Source organism: Telopea speciosissima, chromosome 2 (genome assembly GCF_018873765.1).
Source record: "Telopea speciosissima isolate NSW1024214 ecotype Mountain lineage chromosome 2, Tspe_v1, whole genome shotgun sequence".
In the NCBI taxonomy this organism is placed as follows: domain Eukaryota; kingdom Viridiplantae; phylum Streptophyta; class Magnoliopsida; order Proteales; family Proteaceae; genus Telopea; species Telopea speciosissima.
Genome location: NC_057917.1, coordinates 72,848,865 through 72,871,307, shown reverse-complemented (window position 1 = coordinate 72,871,307; position 22,443 = coordinate 72,848,865). Strand labels below are relative to the sequence as shown.

At 40.9% G+C, this 22,443-nt stretch overlaps 2 protein-coding genes across 7 annotated transcripts; one reads left to right on the top strand and one right to left on the bottom strand.

Annotated features, from left to right (window-relative positions):
• Nucleotides 1-1,322: 1,322 nt before the first annotated feature.
• Nucleotides 1,323-2,596, top strand: LOC122652546 (gibberellin 3-beta-dioxygenase 1-like). Its single transcript, XM_043846319.1, has 2 exons — nucleotides 1,323-1,804; nucleotides 1,928-2,596. Exons 1-2 carry the CDS (start codon nucleotides 1,323-1,325, stop codon nucleotides 2,562-2,564), a joined length of 1,119 nt encoding a protein of 372 aa, XP_043702254.1. The 3' UTR covers nucleotides 2,565-2,596.
• Nucleotides 2,597-5,368: 2,772 nt separating this feature from the next.
• On the bottom strand, nucleotides 5,369-21,684 carry LOC122652972 (protein TIFY 8). Of its 6 annotated transcripts, none has more exons than XR_006331677.1 (8): nucleotides 21,580-21,684; nucleotides 21,026-21,347; nucleotides 20,173-20,366; nucleotides 19,597-20,057; nucleotides 19,396-19,483; nucleotides 5,896-6,151; nucleotides 5,682-5,807; nucleotides 5,369-5,574 (listed from the first exon to the last, which is right to left on the bottom strand). XR_006331677.1 is itself a non-coding variant. In XM_043846863.1 (8 exons), the coding sequence occupies exons 2-7, from the start codon at nucleotides 21,300-21,302 to the stop codon at nucleotides 5,727-5,729; spliced, it is 1,365 nt and encodes a 454-aa protein (XP_043702798.1). In that variant the 5' UTR covers nucleotides 21,303-21,347; nucleotides 21,580-21,680; the 3' UTR covers nucleotides 5,369-5,574; nucleotides 5,682-5,726. The 6 variants fall into 6 exon arrangements, 5 of the variants coding, with proteins under 5 accessions (XP_043702798.1, XP_043702800.1, XP_043702801.1 ...); XM_043846863.1 differs by having other exon boundaries at nucleotides 5,682-5,815; nucleotides 21,580-21,680; XM_043846865.1 differs by having other exon boundaries at nucleotides 5,369-5,815; nucleotides 21,026-21,242; nucleotides 21,273-21,347; nucleotides 21,580-21,680.
• Between the last annotated feature and the right edge of the window lie 759 nt (nucleotides 21,685-22,443).

Here is a 22,443-nt window from a genome sequence, read left to right as displayed (position 1 = left end):
GTAATTAACTTAAAATCTTATCATGATCATACAGAATTTTTTTTTATTTAAATCCAATTAATTTGGTTAAAAGATGAAGAAAACGTTAATTTCTTTATGAAAGAGGGATCGACACGCGAACAAGCTATATTGATATCATACAAAAAGATCCACATGATTATTGAGGAAAAAGAAAAGAATATAGTATCAGTGATTGTGAGAGAATGTGTATTACAATCGAATGCCCATCTCCCCCCTCGCCCCATTTTTTGTTTTTATTTCATTCCCCTTCTTTCATTGTATTTCCAACCAGATAGACTCAACCCATGTTTTCATTTCAACTACTTATCTAATCCAAATTTGCCAGATGTCAATATAAAATAATAGTAAAAAAAACTACAAGCCTTTGGGCAATTGAAAACACAAGTGAAATGTGTAGTAAAAAGCCCATACAAGTGACCCAAATGTGAAACCAATTCTAAACATGTTGTCCTCTTCCTATCCAACCATTTGCATTTATTTAATTGGCATGTCATGTGATAGAACTCAATTGTAAGAACTGCCTCTCTATCTATATCATAGGACCTATATACTTTTTTCCCATAATTAAATGAATTGGGTGGTTTAGTGACTAGGGTTCTTGCTTTTTCTATTTTATTTAATATGAATATGTACTTCTCTTTATTTGAATTGCTATATATAGTTTTTACTTTCTAGAGAAAACAAATACCACTTGGCCTGACTCTTAAAGGTCATCTCATCTTTTTTTACCATGGTTTGATTCTAATCCTGATGTTCTGAATTCAAAATTTTGATGGGCCTTCACAGCATCAAAAGCCCAGCAATTAGAATATTCCAATCTTGCACAGAATCAAGACCCTAACTAAATTAGTAGAATGGAGAATTAAGAGGCATTTTTCTTGAAGATTTTGTATAACCCAATACCAATCATCAATCATTCAAATCTTGGATTACAAATTACCAAAATATTGTTGTTTTAAGGGTAATATACTAATGTTTTTACCAAAAAAAATTTATTGATTAACAATAATTTTTTTTTTTTCTTTTTGTGGCATGAAGCACTTAGCCAGCTATGACTGTGGTACACAGAATAAAGCCAAACCTTTGGCTTCTCTCTCTCTCTTCCACATTACTGTATTCCTTTCTATCTTTATTCTGCTTTTATTTTTTCCCATTAGAAGATAAATTTCTATATAAAGAGTGCAGTAAAGAAACCAAAAGTTTCATCTATTTAAGCTCACCTGATAACCCATCCACTATCACACAAAAATTACTACTCTTTGGGGTGTGAAATCTCTTTAGCCTCCTTGTCTGACCCTATCATGAGTTCCCTCTCAGAAGCCCATAGAGCAACAGGTCCACACTCCGGCAACTTCACTCCCCCAGACTTCCGATCACTGCAAGAGCTCCCTGACTCTTACTCATGGCCTCAGCTTGATGACAACTCCTCTGTGGACGTGATTGATCCACAAGCAGCGTTTGTGCCTGTTGTGGACCTTGCGGACCCTAATATTGTTGATCTAGTGGGCCGAGCATGCCAGGGATATGGTGTCTTCCAAGTCACCAACCATGGCATTCAGATGGGCCTCATAAAGGATACTGAGATCGAGGCCCGACGTCTCTTCTCCCTACCTGCCGATCAGAAGCTCAAGGCCCTCCGCCCGCCTGATGGGCCTACAGGCTATGGTCTTGCTCGTATTGCACCCTTCTTCGACAAGTTGATGTGGCATGAGGGCTTTACCATCAAGGGGTCCCCCATCGAAGACGCCCGCAAGCTTTGGCCGGACAACTACACAAGCTTCTGGTAATACAAAATTCCTGTAGGCCCATAAACATGTACACTAAATAGATCCCCAACCCCCACCTCCCACCCCCAAAAAAAATTTGTCACAAATTGATAGTAATTTCCTTCATGGATTTGATGCAGTGATGTAATGGAAGAGTATCAGAAGGGGATGAAGGAGCTGTGCATGAGGTTAAAGAGGGTGATCCTTGCCTCATTGGGCTTGACTACAGAAGAAGATCTAAAATTGGGTGGGCTTGGCCCATCTGGGGAATTCACTGAAGGCTGCATCACTGCTCTCCAGTTGAATAACTACCCATCCTGCCCCAGCCCAAAACAGGCCATGGGTCTAGCTGCACACACAGATACATCCATGTTCACCATCCTCTACCAAGGTGACATAAGTGGTCTCCAGATCTTCAAGGATGGAGTTGGATGGGCCACAGTGCCACCGGTGCCTGGTGCATTCGTCGTCAATGTTGGTGACCTCCTCCATATCTTATCCAATGGCAGGTTCCCGACTCTTGTCCACCGTGTCTTTGTGAACCAGGCCCACAGCCGCATCTCCATAGCCTACTTCTATGGTCCAACACCTAACACTCAGATCAAGCCCTTCCCCAATCTGGTCGAACCAGGCGCTGTCCCTCGCTATCGTTCTATGCCGTGGGGAGAGTACATCAACATCAAAGCCAAGCATCTTGACAAGGCACTCTCTCTAGCTAGCAATATAGATCAAAAACAGACTCAAGAAGGGGATTGTGTCAATGAAGAGATTGCTTAATGGGTATTATAAACTATAGGGAATCACTCTTAAGGTTATTGTGAGGGTTACAAATTAAACAAAATATTTCATAATTGTTGTTTTGCACCGACTTTAATTAGTTCCAAAACCCTAAAGAGAGATGAAAAGACTCCAATGATCTATGTAAGCCAAGATGTGAAGCCCTTAGAATAATAAGATATGCAATAAGACAAGTTGTGTGCAAGTGAGCCCATTTTTTCAGTTACTTAAACGTGTCCAATCAAATCATGGATACGGCCCTCTCAGGCCCAATTGACAGATACTAGGTTTAGGGTTTTCACATCTCATTTATCCCATTATAGCTTCTAGGGAGAAATTTCCCTTATTATTGGCCACCCTTCTAGTTAGCTTACAAAAGGTGGAAGAAAAAAAATTCCTTAGAAGTGAAACCATGAGTTGGTACAAAGTAATTAAATAAAGGGAAAGGGTTGGGGACAGGGGTATATCTACATAGGCCCATAGAGCATGTGAAAGTGTGTGTCAATGTAGACCTCATGGATAAAATACCAGTTGTGATCGATATCGATATGGATCAGTGATATTGGTAAAAAATGAAACTGTTTTTTTTTAATTTTCAGACCCCCTGATATGGTCCATTCTATATCGGAAACGTATCAATATCGATTGTGACAGGTATCGGGGCCCTTACCGTGAGCTCTATGCTTCCATTCAAACTCTTGATAGTGTTCCTCATTTCCCCTTACGTCCAGTTTTAATCCTCTAAAATGTAAGATTCTGGGATTTTTATTCCAATTCATCCGAATTTGGCCAGGAATCAACTAAGATCGGCCTGACCCCTAGAAATACAAACAAAATAGGCAGAAGTAGGGATGTCAATCGGTCGGTTCAGTCTGATTTCTGTTAGGCTGAATTGATTTCGAGGTGAGAATGAGTGAATCCAACACCGAATCAATAAAGTTCAGTTTTGATCGTTTAGGTTTTGGTTCGATTTATTTCGGTTTTCTCTTATTTGTTTGCTATCGGGGTTTGTCCACTTTATGTTCAATTTGTCATGTTTATATATACATAATTATGGGGAAAAACATGTTTTTTATTATGGATTTCGGATTGATATATATTCTACATCGGTTTGGATTGGGTTTCGATCTGATTTTCCATATTTGGTCTACTTTTCGATCAGTCCAAAGTGGTTCGATTTTCAACTGGCTTCGTAATACCCTAAACCAAAACCAGACTAATAAGAAATCGATTCAGTTTGGTTCAGTTTGGGCGGAGACCTATGCTGGGCTTGCTTAGACTTGGGATGTCCTTGCAACCAATCACACTAGCTGGCAAAATGTTCGTTCTTAATTCGATGATTTGATTGGTTGCAAAGAAGAGCCTCAGCTCACTATAGTGAAGTCTTAGGATCCAATCACATCATCATCCTTAAGGTGGTCTGTTAAAAAAATATAGGACAAGAGATCTTTATTTGGTCGCATGGTCTCTACACAAGTGTTTGGGCCAATGGGTGAGCACACCTAGGTATCTACCCAGGGGACAGAGACGCCATCTCACGGTACCCTATAAAATGGCATAAGAAACACCACCAAGTAAAGGTCTTATTCCCAAAAATATAATATATCTTTTAGAAGTAGTTTTTTGTCTCATATCTCTCTCCTCCTCAAAAGAAGGGGGCAGAGGTGTCTTTTCAAATGAAGAATAAAAAGATAGATTCATGGGAGTGCTGCACAAGCCACACTCCGGAGAACTTTCTCTCTACATTTTTATATTCCCAAAAAAAAAAAAACATTTGAGGCACTCTAGATACAATCAAATGGAAATTTTTTCAAATATGATTGTGTAATCTATTTATAACTTTTACCATATTTTTAGATTTTTCAGATACTATCTTTATTTTCCTTTTTAAATATAAGGATTAAAAACTATGATTGTGTAATCTACCTATAACTTTTACCACTATCTTTATTTTCCTTTTCAAATCTAAGGAAGTAAAATTCAATAATCAAATTTAAAATATTTTAAAATTAATTACACAATCATTACAAATAATAATTACAAAATTTTCCATTTTAATTTTGTGGAGAGGGTTCTCTGCCTGGCCAGGTGCCAGCGCATGGGCCAATCACAGCAAACACGGCAACATCAATAGGGGCGAAATTTTTTACATTCACAAGGCCAAACGATCATTTTGCCTCCCTTTGTGTCTAGGTGCAGGAAGCATACCCTATCAGCCAGGGTTCTTTTTCCCTTATTTTTGCGTTAACATCATATATTCATATCCTTTCACTTCGTTTACCTTCAACTATACACAGCCTAGGGGCTCCTCTTGGTCTCAAGGGAAATTAAAAAGAGAGATTTTTAAACCTAAAAAGGAAAGTTTTGTAATCATTATCCCAAATGATTATATATCAATAACTCCAAATCATTCCATATTTGACTATTAAATTTTACTTTACTTTCCATCCAAATCCAAAAAAACATTATTAAAATATAATAGAAAATTAAGTACTCTGTTTGGGAACATTCTCAGAGTCATATAGACACAAGTAGCCAGTCTTTCCCCATGACATACACATTGTACACAAATGATGATCAAACCAGCATCCTAGGCCTGTAATACTCTCAACCTGAGTAACCCTAGAATGAAAATGTTCCTCATATGCCTATTAGGAATCATAGTTGTCAAGGTGTCCAAGCACCCCTTGCCGGACGCCGCCTTTGGTCGCCCGGCGTCCAAGCTCCCTCAAAACACCTTGGGTTGCCCAGTCTCCTTGACAACTATGGTAGGAATACCCTTAGAATAAGTTCTAAATGCCTAACACAAATTGACACAACTTTTGCTGTTTTGAAGGCCTTCTGGACCACAAGTCCACTCACCTCATGTAACTGACATGACTCAAATAGAAAAATATTTCATATTCCAATAGACACCAGGCCATGATATAGGTTGTATTAAAGGGTACAAAAGAAGTGCTTCTTAATGTAGAGAAGGGAGAATGAAGTAACAGCATCTGTGAAGTTTGACTAGGTGGGTATTTGATTGTAAACCCTAATGTTGAATTGTGCCTCTCCAAGAAAAAAAAAGTCAAATTTGTCTGGACAAACAACAGCTATGCTGAGAATATATCAAGGAAAGGGGAAAAAAAAGGATGAACATGGCCCTTGAACTCTGCAATGTCATACCTCTCTTCTGCTTCTGGTATCAGTTTCTGATGCTCGAGCAAGGCTTCTTGTATCCCTCGCTACTACACCACTTTGCTGCACTCCTACAACCCACATACAGCAACCTAAATCAGTAGGCTTTATGTAAAAAGAGACCCATAATGTATCCACTCCAACTACATACCTGAGGGTAAGTCTAGAGAATCACTTCGGGTCGTTGAGACTCGGCCACCTTGGCTAGTAAGTCCATGACAGGGATTCCCTGATATGGATAACCTTCCACGTATATCCTGTGAGAATGGTAAGCTGCTTTTGCCCATTTCATTCCCTCCACCGGAGGGGAAGTTTTCACCATGGGGCGGCTGCGCACTAGACTTTGGGGAATAAGATGTGGACCATGATGCCCCATTTGATCCTGCTAATGCCATTATTACTTCTGCCTGTCATATAAATTCCAAAATACAAGTTATTCATCAACAATATCCATTTATCTGTTACTCATGATTCAGCTTCAAGCCCACAAAATAACTGTGTATAATTAATGGCCTAATAAAAACATTTTTATCGTGTTTTTATACAAATTTTTGTTTTTTTCTATTAGTTTAGCTTGAAATACATGCATCATCAAAGTTAAGGGTTAAAGAATATGTCTGACAGTATACAGTTGTCCACGCAAGTAACCTACATGTTAAAATATTCACAAAAATTATTGCATGCATAATACTATGTCGAATATATCTTCAAAAACATTTACAGAATTAGTAAGTCAGTGGCATGTCAATGTGAATTTGTAGTATATATGATCAGTATGCTTGCCATGTTATGGGTAATTAGTTGCAAATTACCGCCACAGTTTTAAATCGAAGAAAAGCATAAAATGTACAACTCTACCCAATCATTGTGTGCCAGTTCTATATGACTTAGATTTCTCTTACCCAAAAAAACATGACTTGGATTTCTACCCCATGAAAATGCGATAAAAAATAAACCACAAACGAGGCAAAAACTTGCCTCTGGAATACACATACGACGCAGCTAGAAATTCTAAAACTGACATTATATAAGTTCTACCCAGCAATTACCACAAACATCCAGATGAGCAAATATTCCTGGCCCTCTTTGCTTTGTTCAAGATACCTAGACAAACACAAAGATATGGTACGATCAGTGTCAGTTTTTGTTTCAGGTTATCTCAATGATTGGGATCCACCGAAAAAATGGACCTTGCTTTCCATGTCCTATGCGCAGAAGATGCATTCATGTGTTCATTAATTAAAAAAATATGATTTTGTATGTGTTGTCAGTGTTGTCATCACCATCAGTTGGTAATGTAGCCTAGGTGAAATAAATCTCACTTAGGACCAGGTTCTGTTTTAGGGTTGGCCGAATGGGCAGTTTAGGGTAACTAGGGCAAAATTAGGGTTAGGAATGGGAGATTGAGTTAGGGTTTTATTGGGTAATGGTCTGCAGAATTTTAGGAGTCTATTAGAATAGGTTTTAATGAGGTTTGAATAAGAAATAGAAATTCAGAAATATTAGGGTTAGGGTTTTGGTGTTGAGCTAGGGTTTTATTTGGTAATGATGGGCAGGTTTTTATGAGTAATGGTATAAGTTGGATCAAATTTGGTTGAGGTTGGAATTCTAGGGTTTTGGGTAGGATGCCTTATGAAAATGGACTGTTTGTAAGATCTAGGGTTTTGGGGCAGATTTTAGGAAAGAGGTTTATAGGGTATTAATGGGCAGGTCTAGGGGGTTATTTTGGTATAAAGAAGTTAGGGTTTGGATGAGTAACAAAATTCTGCAATTTAGGGCAGAATTGGATTTAGGGTTTTAGGGTTCTAATGGATCTATGGATTAATGGAAGGGTTGATAATAGGAGTAGATGGAGCTTAGGTTAGAGGATTAGAAAAAGAAGGTTAAATGCTGAATTAATAAACTACTTACTTGAAAGATTAAATCTTCAATGGTAGCAGCTTTGAAGAACTAGAAGAAAGACCTCCCGATCTACAAGATGCAAGGAGTCGATCGGAGTCCACCAATCCCTTCAACCTTGATATTACTCACAAGGCACACTCACGATGGAGCAAAGACAGCAACAAAGGCAGCAAGCATAAAGCTAATTTTTATTAATCAAATTCGTCTTCAATGCTGGCCTCCCTTACAAACTTATATAGAAGACTCAAAAATAGACTTAGACACTAAAAAGGAATGGCCTAACCTTATCCCTAACCTATTAGGCAACTTAAACTGACTAGGAAACCCAAATAGACTCAAAATAGAGTCCTAATGACTTAAAACAACTTAAACCACTTAAAATAAAGAAGCTTCCCTAGTAGACAATAGGATATAAGAACCTCTTAGCCAATAGGATCACTTCACTTAAATTAGACCAATTGAACCAATTGGATGCAACCAATTTAAACCGGTTCAATTAAAAACACAAAATAAAAACAAAGTATTGGGCTAATCCCGTATGCAACCTATATACCCCTATTTCAGGCCCACTAAAGTGTCCTAATACATAGAAAACCCTTGGGAACAAAGGCCCAACATATATATATCCCAACCCTACACTTATTCCCAATGAAACAAGCCCTATTTGATGATGAATCTGCATCAGTTGGTCAACACACTCACCAGAGAATAGGGGCATTGCTGATGTGGAAAAGGAAGAATGGCCAGTTGTGAAGAAGAGCAGACGGTACAGCAGAACTGAGAAGTTCAGCAGTTCAGACGAGATCGACACTCAATGTGCTCTATTCGACACTGAACTAAGATTCGTTGACGGAAGAATGTTCAGCGTGCACTCAGCATTGACTGGGCTGTATCGAATGATGACCAGAGGATGTCTCATGTCAATCAAGGTTACTGAGGAACTTGACTCGCAATGAGTTCTGTTTGATGCCCAATGAAGATCTATAGCTGTCGACTTAAGGCTGATCGACACTCACTTGACATCGACTGATCGACCAAATCACATCACACGTCGAACCGAAAGCTCTTGACGTAAAAAATGGCTACACTTGTTCATTGTTTTTAAGTCATTATGTGCCATATATAAAGACTTATGTTATACATGAAAAAATAAGAGAGACCCTATTCAAGAGAAAGTCTCCAAGAAGAAAACCCTAGAACCTTGAAGCCACTCATTGATCATCATATTGTGTGAGAGATTCTTCATGTTCCGGAGAGAAATCATCAAGGGTTGAGAAGGAAAGAAGCAAAGAGGTGGAGAACAAAACAAGGGTTTTGCGAGAAAACTCAAGAAGCATTCAATCCTTCCTTGAGTGATTGGTTGAAGCTCTGCAATTGAAGAAGAGAAGAGACTGAGTAGAATAAGTGGAAGAAGCAACCTGGTTGTAGGTAACCTATCAATTGTGTTTTCTATCATATCATTGTGAGCCATAAGTTAAGGTGTTTGACAAAATACCAGAGTTGGTGTTGGGCTTTAATCAGGGACATCTTTGTTTGTCAAACTTCTTATATCTTGTAAGTTATCAAGTGGGTGCTTGATAGAGGGGTTGTTGCTCCTTTGTAGTGGGTGCTACATAAATCTTGGGGTAGTTTCTCCTTTGTGGTGGGTGCTACAGAAATCTGGGGGTAGGTGCTTAATGTAGAGCTAGGTCTCTAGTAGGTATCTATCAACCCAGTCCACAATAGGATCGTCCAACACTGGTAACAGTACAATGTATCACTAGTTCCCAGCAATACAAATGACAGAAAAACCTAGACAGTAGGTAAACAATAAAAAGCAAAGGTAATGTGGTTATCACAACCCTCCACAATGTCTAGCAGTGTCTTAAGATGATGCCAGCCACCATAGAATCAAGCAACTTCAGTTCTAGGTCTACCGCAGGACAGATAACAGATTAAATCACCAGAAATTCAATAGGACTCTGAAATAGTAACTAAACTTTTCTGCTGGGTTGATATTCCCATCGATTGTAGGTCTAATAGGGCTGAACCAACCTTTCAAATCTCAGATCAAAATAATGGTTAGATGTTGAGATAGCAGCAAGTGATAGAATTAGAAGGTTAACCCAGAAATTAGAAACTTGCATGTATCAGCCAATCCAGCAGTTGGACAGGCTGAAATTAATATCGAAGCGAAGGCCCTTGAAGGGTATTACACTTACAAAAGATGGACTGGAATTGATGACTTGATTGAGAGTTACAAATCCTTGAGCTTTCTGCAGAAAATATCCAGAACCAGGGAGCCGCTAGGAAGAAAAGTATGATCTGTAGGTCTCTCCTCAACTGGACTTGGACTGGTATTCAAACATGAATAACAACTTGATAGTGTCTACAGCACCTTCGAGTGCTTAATTGTTGCTAGATATTGCAGATTCAACAAAGGGAAAGTAGAAATCAATTAAGGGGAAGAAGGGAAGAAGGGAAGAAGGGATAGGTTCAGTCTCTCTCAGACTGTGGTCTCTCACCATTAACTGCCTCTCACAGTAGCAGACTCTCACAGAAAACTTCAAAACAGAGCAGCCCAGTGCACGAGGCCTACTGCAGGGTCAGGGAGGGAAAATGTATGCAGCTTTACCCCCTGCTTCGCAAGAGAGGCAAATGTATGCAGCCTCTCACGGCAAACTAGCACAAGCCAATTTCTCTCAAATCCAAATCGTTGGGGATCAATGCCCCTTCTTCTATTTATAAATTCCAACATAAAACATTAAAACGTTACATAACTGAATCCTTCATAGGTGGAAGGGCATTAGCAGGATAGAATCTCCTCAGATGCTATTACATTAATGAAAGTTCTACTTTCTAAAAAGTAAAACTGAAAATAGAAGCTTCTACCTAGTAAAGACTTAGTAACTACGAAAGATTACAAAATAGAAACTAAGTAGATACTTTACTAAGAAGCAATCCAACATTATCTTCTAGAAACATTCTCCACGAAAGCTGTAATGGGCCCCACAAAAATCTACTAGTAGTCTTCTATCACAAGGAGAAACTGTTCCAGCAAATATTCCACGCAACAGCCTGGCTGTCATGGTTTAAAGTATTGCACCATCTCGTCTTGTCTCGGCCGATACGTCTCTTTTTCTTTCTTTCTTTTTAAAAAAAAAAGGTATTGATCAGTATCGCATTGTATCGACTGATACGGCGTGATACAATACTCTCGATACGATTGATTTAGGGGTTGAAAAAAAAAATTAGAAGTATCGGTACATATCGCATTGTATCAGCAGATACGATGTGATACATTTGACTTCAGAATCATGATTCTAGAAACCAAAAAGCATCAACACCTGGACTGACACGGTTTCACCCAAAACTTCAATTTTGTGATATCTTTTTTCAAATTTCATGCTTGGGGCTTTGATTCCTTGCTGAAAAACGAATCAAATCAAGGAAACAAACTGCAATATTGCTTATTTATATTGTTTTTTTTTCACCAAAAGTGTATTTTTATGTGTATCTTGATCATGTCCATGCATATCTGTATATCCCAACTAAAGGGGTCGGCTACATGGATCCTTTCAAAACAACGTAGGGAAAACTGAGATCCACACAAAGGGAAAGGGAAGTAAAATGAATGAAGAAATGAGATAAGAAAAGTGAGAAATGGAAAATGAAAAACGAGAGTAAGAGGAAAGAGGATAGCCCATGAAATAGGAAAATCTCAGCTACATGGTGTCGACAACGCAGATCCTTGCTCTCCAGTAGGCTCTATCTGAGAACATACTTGGCACAAGACCCAAACTATGCATGTCATTATTCACAACCTCACATATGGTCATTTTAGGCCTGCCCCTAGCTCTTTTAGCTCCTTCAATGAAAATCATATCACTCCTCCTTACTGGGGCGTCCCCAAGCCTCCATTGCACACCGCCAAACCACCTCAATCGACATTCTTGGATCTTGTCACTGATCGGAGAACTCTGACATCAGCTCTAATACGTTCGTTCCTCACTTTATCCTTCCTAGTTTTGCCGCACATCCGTCTTAACATCCTCATCTTTACAACACATAGCTTCGCTATATGACACTTCTTAACTGCCCAACATTCTGCCCCATACATCATAGCAAGTCGGGCAACAGTCCTGTAGAACTTTCCCTTAAGCTTTAAAGGGATGTGTCAGTCACACAATACTCCGGTCGCACCCCTCCACTTAATCCATTCCACTTTAATTCTTTGTGAAACATCATCATCTATGTCACCTTCTTTGTGTATGATAGACCCCAAATATCTGAAATAGTCACTTGGCGGTATCTCTCTCTCCTCAATTTTCATCATGTCATCATCCATCATAGTGTGACTAAAGTTACACATCATATACTCCATCTTTGATTTAGTAATCTTAAAGTCTCTTGTTTCCAAGGTCAATCTCCACAACTCTAACTTAGCGTTAATCCCTGCTTTTGTCTCATCCACCAAAACGATATCATCGGTGAAGAGCATACACCACAGTACCTCATCTTGGATGTTCTTGGTTAATTCATCCATGATAAGCACAAACAAATAAGGGCTTAGGGCTGATCTTGATGTAACCCAACCGTAATTGGGAATTCCTTGCCCTGCCCTCCCACAGATCTCACACTAGTCACCAGACTCACTACACCCTCATACATATCTTTAATTACCTCTATATATTTACTCGACAATCCTCTCTTCGGAAGAACATGCCCAATTAAATCTCTAGGGACTCTGTCATAAGCTTTCTCCAGGTCAATAAAGACCATATGGAGATCCTTCTTGCTAGCTCTACATCTTTTCATGAGCCTCCTCAGCAGGTAGATAGCTTCTATCGTGGATCTACCTGGCATAAATCAAATTGATTCTTCGAGATATGAGTCTTTCCTCAGACAGGCTTCAATAACCTTCTTCGATACGATACAATATGTCTGTTAAAATCAACCCACCGATACGATATGTGATACCGATACTTTAAACCTTGCTGGCTGTGTCCCACAAGATTCTGACAAAATCTCCACTTTATTTCCCACACAAGGCTGCAACTATTTCCTGAATTATCTCCTCCATGCGAGCTGGCCATGGGACCCACTTAGGCTGTCGATTACTCTCCAAGTTTATCTCCATGCAACTGACCATGGGGTCCACTATAAACTGAAGAAAATGTCTCCTTAAATCCTCCTGTTCGATGGACATCTGGGTCAGAACCAAGGGCCAGACAAGGGCTTAATTACAAACCAAATCTGGACCTGTCCAATAATTGAACCAATGGCTATGTACAGCATCAGTGCTCCTTGTAGTTGATGCTACTACATTGGGGGTTAGAGCTCCTAGCAGTGGGTGCAGCTAAACTGAAGTGTATTTTGCATTATACCCAAACTAGTTTTGAGCTGTAGCCCAAGTAGCCATTTGATGTAGCCATATTGGCAAACCACATTATATCTTGTGTTGTGGAGGCTTTGTGATGATGGTTGTGTGATGTGTGCCTGCTCAACTTGTGAGATTCCCCTAAACGGCGAAAAGTTTTCATAGACCTTGTGTCACTAATTCAAACCCCCCCCCCGGGCAGTGACAGTTTGAGTTCAACACTTCGAACTATCAAAAGAGACATGACAGAAGTTATCAATAAATGATTCTATGGAAATAAAAGAGGAATTTGGTCAGATATTGATAGATGTAAGAACCATGAATTTTGCCATTATTAGATTTAAGCAAAATCATGAACTTCGAAAACAAAAGTTGAATTTTTTCAGACACCAGTACATTTAAGGTGAACCATCAGTCATGATTTTTGGTATATAATCATGAAATTTATCAATGACAAGCTCCCAGAGTCATTTAAGGTGGTATGGTCATATTCTAAGGAGGCCTACGGACGCCCCAGTAAGGAGGAGTGATATGATTCCGATTGAATGAGCTAAAAGAGCTAGGGGCAGACCTAAAATGACCATAGGAGAAGTGATGAGGAAGGACATGCATAGTCTAGGTCTTGTTCCAAGTATGAGCCGATTGGAGGGCAAGCATCCATGTAGCAGACCCCATTTAACTGAGATTCTTTCATTGTGCTGGGCTGTGCCTCTTTCCTCTTACTATCTTTCATTTTTTTTTTATGGATCCATGTAGCCGACCCTATTAAGTTGGGACAAGGCTGAATATGTTATTGTAATCATGAAATATATATGGGAAGAACCAATTTCATGTGAGCAGAGAGACAGGAAAACAATCAACATGGTCAACCAGGTAGTCAAAAGATTCTGATGAACCCGGGCAAAATCCTTGTGCCCCCCCCCCCCCAACAAGAAAAATGTGGGCTTGCACTGTGCTGAGTGGATATAAAAATTATTTATTTCATACTGTATAATGTTTCAATTAGAGTTTAGAACTAGACATACCATAAAGGTATTCATGCATAAACATCACCAAGAGGATAAAACTCACAATTTAGTAATTTTTTATAAGAACTAGCAAATTGTAATATAGATAGATAGGTGTTTCTTGCATGGGCACAATCATAGTTGTCAAGGGGCCAGGCCACCTAGGCAATGCCTAGGCAGTAAGGCACCCCTTGAAGTCCTAGGTTAATGTTATAAATTTTAATCATTTCTCATTTCTACCCTTATATGTTTCTGCAATCTCACTTTTACCCCCTTATGTTCTATATTTTGACCATTACAACCCTGCATCATATATATAAAATAACTAGAAAATTACACCTTATTTCTTTAAAATTGTGCCTTCTATGTTTAAACAAATAAGATGACAAATAACTGGAAATACGGATTGGAATAAAACATATGGCACTCAAGGCGAGTGCCATGGCCACACCAAGGTGTCGGGCCTCAGGGTGGTTGGGCACCGCCACCTTTGTCTACTGTTACACTATAAGATTTTCTGCACATGGAGGGATGATGTGGCATATAAAGATAATGCATCCAATAGGACAACCCATGAAATGGCAGTTAGAAAATTAAGATTTTGGTTTTACAAACAGGATGAAGAAAGTGTTGCTTCTACGTTAGAGTTGAAGTCCCTCAGGGAGAACCTTGCCAGTTACCAAGAAAAACAAAAAGAGAGGTTGGGACACAGCAGTGCATGTCCATTCCTTCTCTTCCCCTCTCCTTGCCTTCTCCAAAAAGCTCAAAAATGTCAAGGTCACTCTCAAAGCCTGGAACTCCTCCACTTTTGGCAACATTTCTTCTCGTGTCTCCTCTTGCCGGGACACCCTCTCCTCCATCCAGCTCCGCCTTCAGTCAGACCCCCTCAACTCTTCCCTCGCTGAGGAGGAGATCATTGCTGCTTCTGATCTTGCCTCCTCTCTCTCCTATGAAGAAAGCTTCCTTAAACAGAAATCCAGAATTAAATGGCTTGAGCTCGGCGACTCAAACACCGCCTTCTTCCGCCGCTCCCTCAAAGCCCACTCCAACTCCAACTCCAACTCCATCCTCTCTCTTACCTCCTCCGATTGCTCGGCCCTTTCCCTCTGTTGATGCCATCAAAGTTGAAGCCGTGAACTACTTCACTTGTATCCCCCCCCCTCCTCCACCCACTCCCCCCTTCTTGTTGACCTAATCAACAAATTCATTCCCCCCCACCTCCTGAACTCCCTCAGCTCCATCCCCTCTAACTCTGAAATCACCTCCGCTGTTCGCTCCCACAAGGCTTGCAAAGCCCCTGGACCCGATGGGTTCAGCATGGGTTTTTTCTCCACCTGCTGGGACATCATCGGTGTCAAGCTCATCAGTGGCATTAAGAGCTTCTTCTTCAACCCTCATCAGATCCAAAGCATCAACCATACCTTCCTCTGTCTCATCCCCCAGTCCTCTGGAACTTCGTCTATGTCTGACTTCAGACCTATCTCCCTCTGTAATCTTCTTTACAAGTTCATTGCCAAAATCCTTGCCAACTGGCTTAGCCTTGTCATTGATTCCCTTGTCAGCCCCAACCAATCTGCCTTCATTGCGGGGAGAAGTATCTCGGATAATATCATTCTTTGCCAGGAAATTGTCCGAGGCTTTGACCGCAAGGCCCACTCTCCTGCTGCTCTCTTAAAAATTGACATCCACAAGGCTTTTGACTCCATCCGTTGGGACTTCATCTCCCAAGTCCTCCTTAAGATGTCCTTCCCCCCCATTTTTGTCAACTGGATCCACTCCTGCATCTCCACCCCCCGCTTCTCCGTCCTTCTGAATGGTAGTCCTGCTGGTTTTTTCCCCTCCTCTATTGGTATCCGCCAAGGCTGCCCCCTCTCTCCTTTTCTCTTCTGCCTGTCCCTTGAGGTTCTCTCTCGCAGCATCCAGTCCAAAACCAACCTCCGCCTCATCACCCCCATCCCTAAATGTAAGCCTACCAACCTGACTCACCTTGCCTTTGCTGATGATCTCATGATCTTCTCCAAGGCTGACCCTCTCTCCATTGAGTCCATCATGTCTTCCCTCCACCTTTTTCAAGGCCACTTTGAGCTCCGCGTTAACCTGCCCAAGTCCCAAATCTTCCTTACCGGAGTTTCAGACACCACCAAAGCCTCCCTCTCCTCCCTCACCGGCTTTACCATTGGTACCCTTCCAGTCCGCTACCTAGGCCTCCCCCTCATCCTAGCCAGACTTTCAGCCCACCATTGCTCCCCCATCCTGGATCTCCTTCGCAAGAGGTTGCAGCTGTGGAAAGCCAAGCTCTGATCCTATGTAGGTTGCCTCGAGCTCATCAGATCGGTGTTACAGTCTTGATACATTTATTGGAGTGGTGTTTTTGGCCTTCCAAAGGCTACCATCAAGGCGGCTGAATCTATTATGTGCGCCTTCCTTTGGAAAAGTGTGGACTCTGCCAGGTTCCTTCATCCCATGAGCTGGACTTCCCTCCGTGTTCCCAAATCTAAAGGAGGCCTTGGGCTTACGAGAATAAAAGATGTCAACATTACTGAGTCCATCAAGCTTATTTGGAAGATCCTCAACAACAGAACCACCATCTGGACTTCTTGGGTGTATGCTGGGCCCCATAGAAGAGATTCTATTTGGTCTGTTAGCCATGGGGCCGACTCCTCCTGGGTTTGGCGCAAGATTCTCCAGGTGAGGCATCTAGCCAGGGACACCATTTCGTGCAAGATTGATGATGGTTCGACCACCTTGCTTTGGCTGGACAAGTGGCACCCTTCTGGTGTCCTCTCTTCAATTGTGAGCCCCCGTGATATCTACACCTCCGGATTGGACAGATCCGCCCATGTTGCTACTATCATCTCCAGAGGCTCTTGGGCCCCTCCCCCCTCCCACCCCCCCTCGCCGACCTTTGGAGCTCCCTCCCCCCCATCGCCCCAGGGCATCGCGGAAGAGGTGACACAATCTTGTGGCTCCCCTCCCACTCAGGTAGATTCAGCTCTCACTCCGCTTGGGATTTGGTTAGACATAGAGGGACCACCTGTCCTTGGCATAGAGTTGTTTGGTTCCTTGGCCACATACCTCGCCATAGCCTCACCGCTTGGCGCTTGGCGCGCTCTAGCAAGCTGCCTTCCTACCCAAGCCTTCCTTATTTCTGGTCATATTCAGGTCCCTTCCAGTTGTTGTCTCTGTTGGAATGGGGCGGAAGATGTCTATCACCTTTTCTTCACTTGCCCCTTTGCCTCGTCCATCTGGAGCCGTGTTCTTCGCCATTGCTGGCCCGGTCGGCGTACTCCTCTCCCTCTAAGCAGGGAATGGATTTGGATCAACATGACATTCGAAGGGAAGTCGATTTGCGACTCGGTTGGCAAGATTGCCTTTTGCGCCACTATCTCCCACATTTGGATGGAACGCAACCTTAGAAGATGGACATCCAACTCCCGCTCTTTCGACATGATTTGGAAGGCCATCTTTTTTATGTTTCATCTAAAGCTAGATCCCTCCCCCTTATGGATGTGAAGGATTTCCCAAGGAACAGGCTCATTGTTGTCTCCTGGGGCCTCCCTACTTTCATTTTGCGCCCTAACTAGTCTCTAGTTTCGGCTTCTTTGCCCTTGGGCTTGTATATTCCCACTTTTTCTTTGCAATTATATTATTATTCATCCAAAAAAAAAAAACTGTTGTGCCAAAAGGCCACTTGCATCTGATGTATAACTAGGTCATACCTCCCATGTCACAAATCACTGACAACAATAAGTATATTCATGCCATCAAAATGGTGTGTATGATAGAAAGATAATATAGAAAATACTAAAGACTCAAAATGAGGTCACAAGAAACCAGAAGTTCATAAGAACTTGTCAACAACAAAGTTACTACTGAATCACATCAAAGCCTCACTCAATTGAGTCAGCCATGTAATCCTGTAAACCCATGTGAAACCGTATAACCTAAATCATAGTTCCATGAACATTTTTACTTACCATGGTAGTGAATTTGAAATACTGGACAAAGACAGCAAACCATGAGAAATGTCATTGTAAGCATAGAAGTTATTGCACCAAGTCCTGACTATGGACAGGAGCAAAATATTCTACTAAAAGTATGTGCAGTAATACACACATGGAATGACGTGATGATGGAGAAGTATGGAAGTTCTCAGGGGTATGTTTTCCGACTCCAACATCACATGTCAACTTTGGGAATAAGTTCCAGTTCACTCCTAATGTTTCCACTACCAATTTACATTTCTAGCAATAGCCTATACGCCCAGGAGATGGCCTTAACACCACTGATTGGAGCTCAGGTACATCAAGAGAAGAGCGTTTATAGAACAACCTAGCAACTATTAAATCTAGATAATCAATGATAGGAAGGAGCCAGGAGACACAGGTAAAAGAACCACGTCTTTGGCTGAAATAAGAAATCAATATTCACGCCCACTTGATGCATGTACAATCCATCAATGTATAAATCAAATGCAATCAAATGCACATGTCAATAAACATTATTCTTAGCAGTGATAATGTAATTCAGGGACTGCCTAATGCTCAAGCAAGCCCACTTCTGAAAAGTCTGGTCTACAATATATTCAAAGTAGTAGTAGTAGGTTGATAACCAATAACAATATAGGTAACAACATCTGAGAAAGTAGTGAACTTGAATATGTCTTTGACAGAATTGAACGTTACAAATGCTAAATCCTCTGGCCCAAAAGAGAGATAAAAATTTTCAAGTAAAAAAGGCACAATATTAAAGAAGAAGCAAATAAAGGATACAGTTGCAACTGCATTGTTAAATCTGGAAATTAGACTTTCATTCAGTGGCATCTCCCAAATTTATCAACTTGAGGTCAGAGCCATAAGCTGATTCCTTGCTTTGCTAAGATTTTAGATGTCTTCACGAATGGCCATGTTCCAGAGCTGGACAACGGTAAACTATCCAGCTCATTTCATACTTATGTTCAAATAACCATGGCACTGTTTCCAGACTGACTTATATCAGCTCCAGAGGATATATGATCAAAGAAAAGTGGAAGAAGCAAACTGGATGACTGAAATTTATGGGGATATAATATTATCTCCTCAACAGGAACCAAAGCTCTTCCCCATCAAACATCAGGATTAAACATTACTGTCAGGTTTAGCGTGAGGACATCTTTGTTTCTGGGGTAATGATTACTTGATTAAGCAAGTTATCCAAGTTCTACTAAAATTCCAAATAGATAGGACTGGAACCTGATTGAGTTGCTAATTAGTTGCACATTATCTTTGTTGGCATTGCATACATAAATCAATCCAATTCTGCGTCCAGTGTGGTTGAAGCAAATTGCATAATAGACATCAAAAGAAATACAGCCATCCCAACTCACAACAAACAAAACACTGACCTTGTTAGGGTGGACATCATCAAAAACATGAGCTTGACCAGCATAAAATATAGTCATTTGACGACTAGCAGACATTAATCCATGTCGACTGCCACCACAACAGACAGAATAAAACATTGCATCGATTTTTCTTCTAGATTTTAAGCAAAATAATTTGCAACTGGGAAATGTAATGGACATAAATTGCCATATAATGTCTACCTCATTGTATTAGAAGATTCAGGATCTCCAATGTGAGGTCCAGAAGTCGGTCTGCTGCCACTTGGCATCACCCCAGGTGAGTTTCTTTCAGAAGGTCCACCACTGGCATTAATGACACTCAGAATTCCAGAACCTTTAATGCCCGTTCTAGAGCCCTCATCAGCAGCTGGTTGAGAGATTCGCCAAGGGCCGGTATTGGCCTCCCTGTATTTAGTAGAGGAGACCTTATCAGCGAAGGGTGTGGTTTGGTTTAGAAGAGGAGTTTTCATGGGCATCATGGAGCCTGCATTCATGTGCATAGGCCGCTCCCACTTCGAAATTACAGAATCAGGTCTACCACTGCCAATGGGTGGCTGTAATATGATAGAAGTAGAAGTCGGCCTTGGTGGTTGCATACCAAAGAAAAGTTCCTCATCTTGGGACCATCTTGGCCGCTCTCCCCCACCTCCATTTCGGAGTATCTGAATTTAAATATGGCAATCAACATTATAGAATATCAAGGATCCAATAAACACAGTTATTTTGGATATAAATAAGAGAAAGACAATATAACATGCATAGTGATGATTTACATACTTTCATCAGGTGGGAGTTTTCAAGGGATCCGGGGCCTGTTTGAGGCATCCCATCTCTTGTTGACCCCATGAATGTGGACTCCGAATTGATCCTCTTTCTTCCAGGGAACCTATTGCTTATCTCAGGCCCAGACAAATCACTCCTCGAGCCATGAAATGAAACCCCTTCAAATTGGTTCCCCGCCTGCCTTTCTACCAAGGATGGAAAAGAAAAGAATCAGACTTCAGTTCAGATCATCAAATCTCTGCAAAAAAGTCTAACATTCTTATGAAAGTTTCAGTTGCAACTTCATTTATGTCCATCAGATGGAAACCACAGGGGCAACCCACATACAAGCCATACAGATTACCTGCAATGCTACCAGTGTACGACATTTAATGATCAAAACTAAATATTGCATCAAATTTGCGGGTTTGAGGGTTCGGAATCAAGAAAAAGATCTTTTTATTAAAAAAAAAAAACCTCATTTCAAGGGGAAGCGTCTAGGCGAGAGAAACCCAAAAACAGAACTTTCAACTTCATCTGTTACTTTGGACCCAACGGTAGGAAGTGGAGAAGAACACCAAACGCATTTGCGACTCACCAGAACATACCCAAAAGAGTACAGACAGAAGAACAAAGGAAGTCTCAAAACCAAAGTGCGATGCTAACTTATGCACACCCGTGCAGGGAGAAGAGAGAGAAAATGAGGAGCAGAAAAGCTAACAAACCGGGTGATGACCTCACTAAAACCACTCCGTAAGGAATGTAAACAAAACCAAACAGAATAAGTTTAGAAAAAAGAGAGATTTAATAATGGAATGGCCAAATGAGAAAAGTAGACGAGAAAATAGAGAGAAGAGGACTCACTCACCAGAACCCAGATCAGAAGTAGCAGCGGAAACAGGACCATGAGCGCTTGAAGAAGCTCCGACAGAAGCCGAAGCCGAGGCGGATGGTTCTGATGGACGGATATCTCCAACAAAACCAGAGGTCTTTGGTGCCACAAGAAGAGGGGAATCGGGAGCACAGCTCATTCCAAGAAAATCATGGAAAGTAAGCTTGGCTTCGTTGTTTGTATTCTTGTTATTATTGGCGCTGCTGCTGCTGTTGTTGTTATTGTTGTTAAAAGCCATCGTCAATACAGCCATTTCATCAAGAGATCATTCTGTAGAGCTCGCATCAAACTCAAATCTCACAATAAGAGAGTAGAAATAAACAAGATAAAAGAAGCTCGAACTTTCAAAAAAGATAAAGCAGTTACAGAGGAAGTGAGAGAGAGAACGTGTATGTGTCCAGAGGCTTTTCTGCAGAGGGAACGGACTACTGGAGAGAGAGAGAGAGAGAGAGAGTGTGTGTGTGGGGGGGGGGGGTGGAGCATTTAAAAGCAAAAGGCAGGGAAGAGAGGGGTTTCGTTTCTTCACTTTGTTCTATCTTTCGTTTCAATTCATGGGTTCTGTGTTCTGCTTTTGTTCTGTTCTGCTCTGGAACTGTGTCTGACTGTAACCCCCCTCTGTATCTTGTGTGCCATTTTTCAGTTTTCTACAGAGAGAGAGAATGAGAGAGACTTGTATTAAAAAATTGGAACTTAATGCTGGAACTAGGACGGTGGCACGTGCAAACAAATGAATCAACACACGTGTGTATCATTATGTATGAGAGAGAAGGAATCTTTGCCGGGTTTTTTTTTTCTTTTTTGGGTGGTAGTGACTTGTGAGAACTGAGAAGTGCACTTGTGTAGAGAGAGAGAGAAGGGGGGGGGAAGAATTTTGAGGCATAGATTCTCAAGTACAAATGTTGACTCCGGTTCTCCAAAACAACTAATAATATATATTAATCATTATTCCTATATCCTATATTCCTATCTTTAATATTTATAGGGGCATAGGCTCTAAGACTCTACCACTTGTGTCATAAGTTTTGTTTTTTTGGGTAACTCACATGTGTCATGAGTCATGTGCCATATTGACTGTAAATTTGGGTTGGTTCACTTTGGGTTGGACCAGACTGGCCAAGCTGCTTAGAAAACATTTTTTTTCCTCATTAATTAAACCTCTCCTGTATAAATGAATTTTTCTCTCACACAACAATTACCACCATAATCCCAAAATGGAAAAAAGAAAAAAATAAAGTGAGGTATAGAGCTCAATCTCAAACCCTAAACTGATATTATCCCTCTCTTTCTCTCATTATCTCTAGTTTAATTTCTAGGATGGCCCAATGGGTACTTTACGAGGGTTCACAAGTGAGATATGAGAGGATGTGCGCGAGAATCTACACATTGGCGTTTTA